The following is a 5,549-nucleotide window of genomic DNA, read 5'->3' on the forward strand; positions in this document are numbered from 1 at the left end:
TATGACTTCTCTGGAGGTGTCTATAGATGAATGTGTCTTTATTAGAAGTGTCTTTTAGCTGTGACTTTTTTGGAGGTTTCTATAGATGGATGTGTCTTCTACTAAAGATATCTTTTGCGAATGTGTCTTTCGTGCGTGCATGTATTTTCGGGTGTGTCTTCCAAGGGTCGCGTTTAAATTTTTTCACATCTTCTTCGGACTTTTCTAAGTATGTATGTGTCTTATGCGTTTTGATAGATTTTTAGGTTATCTTACATGGAAGGTTTCAAATAAAGACTTGATTGATTCATTATGATTACTAAGTCATACCTCTTTAGACGTGGACAACACAATAAGACCTGTGAGGTGCACAAAATGAAATGCAGCGTAAGTTAAATAAATTTATTGGCTTTTGATATCCAAATTAATAGCACATAACATTCATGATTATTTTGTGAAGCAAATTCAAACTTCACAAACTTGTAAGGGTATGAGAATATTAGTGGATACAGAAACTCAATACATAATGATATCTCCTCAGCTTAACAATGTTAATTAAATAAAAAACCTGAATATTTTCTTAAAGATAAGTGGAAAAAATTTACTAATAAAGAAATGGATATCTCCGTACAAATCTATAATAAAAAATCTTCTAAGAATGCCGAAATGAGTTTAACAAAGACAAGAACCTGTCATGTTCCTATGATTCATTCACTCTCCCCGTAGAACCTCCCGCTATATTTGGATTGATTGCTTCATTAATTTCCTAAAAAGAACAAACATGCATAAACAAAAAGTGAATACCAGTTTCAACTTTATCCATCTAGTTATGCTAACAAGTGGTTCAAAACTAACGAAATGTTAAACATATAGCGGTGGTGGATTCTTCTTCTTTCTTCGCATAAATTTCTTAATGGAGGTGTTCAGTTCAGATCCAAGCCTCTTTAATCTCGGCCGACCCGTCGTTGAAACCTTTGAAGGACATTGAATGTCAGATGCACCAAGAGTGGGGTCACGCTGTGTCACCATGCTATTTTGTGTAGTTGGAACACGTTTGGAGCCTAGGTTCGCACGATAATCAAATAGCTTTGTCCGTAACTCATCAAGACCCGAATGTAACATGGCCGCTTCTTCTTTGCATGTCACAAAATCCTGGGCAATATTAAAAAAGTGTGAGCACAGTCCTCTAAATAAGTTGTGGCTTTCGCCTGATAGCTTCTCGTCGTGGCTGCTCTTGATGAAAGTGTGTTTTTGCTGTACATTCTTGCTCTATCGAGGTATAACATAGCAAGATGGTACTCTATCTACTCCGTAATAAAAGAACACAACAAGACAGTGACAACACAGAGTACCTCTTGATTCAAACATATTGCATTCGCACTTAACCTTGTGTGTCGTTGGGTCAAACTCGACACTATACATCTAGGACCTAGGCTCCCCATATAGTAGGTATTGCTCGTTCACGGTCACACGAAACAAATCACCCTCTTGAGTCACACCACGGACTAAACAATCCATTCTTTTCCTAAATTCCTGTTGTACTTCCTTAAACTTATAGGTTGTGTACTCATGCTGAAATTGACTTTCAATTGTAGAGCTCGATGAACAGGGAAAAACTCCTTTAAAGTCTGCATAATCATCCTCCAGTTCCTTCTGCTCCTTGTTCCCAGGCACATTGTCATACTCATGAACGACCTGAACCAGTCCACTCTTGCAATGCAAGTAACCACCGAAAAAGGCATGCATACTCTCGCTCCGTTGAGTACTTCTCATACCAGCCCAAAATTCACCTTGAAAATAGATTGGAACCCATATTCAACAATCGTCATAAAGGTCTACAAAACCAATAGAAAAAAAGCAATAATCATCATCATGAACAATTAGCTACATCACAATACACAACTACAGACTTATTGAACTAAGTATTTTTAAGACAAGGCTTAAATAACAAACCTACTATAAAAGAAGAATATAAGATCACAATACAAAATGATTGCAGACCAATCCTTCTTGAAAGATTCCATAGACCTGGCATTCCAAACAGTGCCATGCATTCTAGCTTCTATTTCTCTGTACCAAGCATATCCTCCAAACTTATGCGGTATCTTCTTCAGTATGTGCCATATGCACCATTGGTGGCGAATATCTGGAAGGACATTCCTAATAGCAACAAACATGGATTTGCACTGGTCCATGATGATGGCCTATGGGGGAGTTTCCATGCACTTCAACCATTGCTTAAAGACCCACTCAAAGCTACGAAATTTCTCATTTACCAGCAAAGCACATCCGAGCAGAGTGGACTTGCCATGATGATTGACACCAACAAAAGATGCAAATAGAAGTCTGTGCCTGTAATAAACCTAGCCAAAATTAACAAATCATGCCAATGTGAAATCTTTAACCCTTTCAATAGAGGCAGAACACACAAACATACATGTTTCTATTGTATGTTATATCAAACGATACCACGTCACCATAATATTCATAGGACGTCTTGCATCTTGCATCTACCCAGAATGCACTCTTAAACTTGTTAGCTTCAGCCATATCAACTGCATAAAAGAAATTTGGGTTAATATCTTTCATTCGCATGAAATAGCTAATCATTTCCTTCACATCTGCGTTTTCATCAGCACAGCGCATATTGCTCGTAATGTAGTTCCTCATATCCTTTTCTAAGTAACCCAAATTCGATGAGCCACTAAACTCATTCTCCAGTGCGAGATAAGTCTTGTTGGGCCATATGCCAGCCTCATCGTTATTTTGAATCTCACACTTGGCATGCATGGTCAGTTCCCTGTACTCAGTGTAATGCACAGCCTGCTTGGCAGAACACGGGTGGGTGTGCTTCAATTCTAATTTGGACACCATCCAATTATCCTTCTGCCTATCAAGCATCGTGTACATCCTTGCTTTGCATCCAACTGTTGTTATTCTCTTTACCCGAGTTGTTGCCTTCACCCAAGACTCCCGATAACCTTCACGACTACAGTGTATCGATTGGTTAATGGGTATCTTTGATTCCTTCCTGATCTTGTCAAAGTTGGTATTCCTAATCCTAGTCACGAAGTCAACTTTCTTTGCATAATTAGAATAGAACTCTTGTGCCCGCTGCAAGAAAACAAATCTCAATCCTACGTACGAGATTTTCTCTATTGGAATTCCAGTGTGATCGAGTAACTGCAAATCCATTAAAAAAAATCACTCAACACAAAAAGTACTCAACTAATTAATTTTCAATACCTCACTAATTTATTCAGCAAAATAAAAAATATTTCACACCTCATGATTCACTGCCATTGCATCATCCTCTAATTGAATAACGTTTACAAATTCTTTCCCCTGAAATCGATAAACGATGACATATCAACAAAAAACATAACCATCCACCATTTGACACTCGTAAAAATTCTTCCAACAACCACTTATCCATTGATAACACCAACTAATAAATAATCAAAACTAAACTGATATAAAACAACACCATCCATTTTCATATCTATAGAACAAATATTAATCAAAGTTGCAAACATCAATTAAACATGGTGACCAAACAGAATAATAAACCACATGAAATGTAGAAAATGTAGCACCATTCTAGCATAGTTGAAAGAAAGATTATGCACACCATTTCTAATTAAACAAATGAAATTACAATCTTTCCAAAAAAGTTTATCGCTGTTAATAACTCAACAACAAAATAAAAAACAAGTTACAAATAAATATAACCAAATATATTACTACCACACAAATTACCTTGTCCACATGTTGTGTGTCATCTTCACTAAGCGACGGAACATTAACGTTGGTAAAATTATAATGATCACTCACATCATATGCAGTGTCATATGATACTTCTTCACAAATTGATTGGTCCATCGATATTATGTGGTCCTCTTGCATTCAATGAAAACACATATACCTTACAGAAGATGATTGAGGAGAAGAGGGTTACATGACACCTTCAAACACTCACGTCGCAGTTCTCTTCCACGGGAATGGTGGTTGGTCCACTCGACTTCAATGGAGACACATATACCTTACCGGAGATGGTTAAGGAGAAGAGGGTTGCGTGACACCTTGAAACACTCACGTCACACTTCTCTTCAACGGGCCTAGTGGTGCAACAAAATGGGATCCGGGTGAAGACACAGTTACCATAGAAGGGTAATGGTAGCGTCCCAGTGACTTGAAAAGTTCGACGAAGGAGAAGTAGGATCCGGGTGAAGGCGTAGTCACCGTTGAAGGATAATGGCGACGTTCCAATGACTTGAAAAGTTCCACAAAGGAGAAGTGAGCTCCGGGCGAAGACGTAGTCACCATCGATCGAACAAATGACAGCGTCCCGGTGAATTGAAAAGCTCCACGAAGGAGACGCTTCTAGCAAGAAGAATGAGGATTAGGATTGCGTGACGGGAGGCCTGTAGTATTCGTAATTGGCGTGAAAGCCTCATGATACGTTAGTATGTTATTACTCCTTGTTTTTTCAAATTGCATTGTAATGGACCCACTTAATTCCTAATTGACATAATAAATTATATTTAATTAATTTTAATTAGTGTTGATAATAATTGCCAATACCGCTCTTTGGCACCTTATACCTTTCCTTATTATAATTGAAATTTTCTTTTTTAGCGAACATACCTAACAACAATCAAGGCCCCCTTGACGAGCAGTATCTTGTTGGTTATCTTTCTTATAACTTGCTACAAAATGGCATGATACATATATTCCTTAAATAAAAAAGAAAGTTGTGAATTTCATTTCGGGCATTACATGATTGCAAAGTATATATGATATGAATAATTGCTTTCACAGCTTATCAAACCCTACTTTTGGCTTAAACTTTAGTAAATAAGAAATAGTAAGATGATGATATACGTTTAAATTTATGGGTATGTCTAAAATAAGCACAATAATTTTATGTATATTGGATTGACATATTTATATATATTATAGATTTTATTAAATAAAAATAAAAAGTTATTTAATTTATTCTAATAAATATAGAATATTCTAATATATAAATAAATGTCTTTTAATATACCATACTTTAAATGATAATATAATTTTTTATTTTAAATATAAAATATATAAATACAAAAATATAAGTATTTTTTATTTATTAAGATTAAATATTGTCTAAGAAATTTTTTATAATATTAAAAATTATATTAAAAAGATATTTTAAACTACAACATAAAAATATAAAATAATTAAATTTTATTTAATATTACTTGATGAATAATTAGATTATTATATTTAAAATTTATTAACTAACTATTTTTGTTAAATATATTATTGTATAATGTAATTTTTTTATCAAAATATATCTTATTTAAAAATTATATATAATACATAAAAATATTAACTTTTTTTTGTTTTTCAATGTTTTTTTAAAAAATTGAATAAATAATATTTTTTTAAATACATGCCTACCAATTATATATTCACTTATATTAATAAGACTTAAACTAATAAAACTTACGTAATTAAAAATATCAAAAATTGTATACAAATTAAGCTATTGCAAAAATGTAATCACACACTCATTAAACAATTGAAAG

At 34.3% G+C, this 5,549-nt stretch overlaps 1 protein-coding gene across 1 annotated transcript; it reads right to left on the reverse strand.

Moving 5' to 3' along the window:
* Window positions 1–840: 840 nt before the first annotated feature.
* On the reverse strand, window positions 841–3,861 carry LOC130981464 (protein FAR1-RELATED SEQUENCE 5-like). Its single transcript, XM_057905059.1, has 7 exons — window positions 3,739–3,861; window positions 3,265–3,324; window positions 2,417–3,162; window positions 2,256–2,331; window positions 1,937–2,183; window positions 1,444–1,769; window positions 841–1,131 (listed from the first exon to the last, which is right to left on the reverse strand). Exons 1-7 carry the CDS (start codon window positions 3,859–3,861, stop codon window positions 841–843), a joined length of 1,869 nt encoding a protein of 622 aa, XP_057761042.1.
* Window positions 3,862–5,549: the final 1,688 nt, after the last annotated feature.

The sequence above is a fragment of the Arachis stenosperma genome, chromosome 5, assembly GCF_014773155.1.
Source record: "Arachis stenosperma cultivar V10309 chromosome 5, arast.V10309.gnm1.PFL2, whole genome shotgun sequence".
Lineage (NCBI taxonomy): Eukaryota > Viridiplantae > Streptophyta > Magnoliopsida > Fabales > Fabaceae > Arachis > Arachis stenosperma.

Excerpts from the sequence above, each read along its gene's own strand:
- LOC130981464 (XM_057905059.1), bottom strand. The coding sequence starts at position 3,861 with ATGGACCAATCAATTTGTGAAGAAGTATCATATGACACTGCATATGAT. Across the intron at positions 3,325-3,738 it reads ACACACAACATGTGGACAAG|GGGAAAGAATTTGTAAACGT; the intron begins GTAATTTGTGTG and ends TATCGATTTCAG. Across the intron at positions 3,163-3,264 it reads CAATGGCAGTGAATCATGAG|TTACTCGATCACACTGGAAT; the intron begins GTGTGAAATATT and ends ATGGATTTGCAG.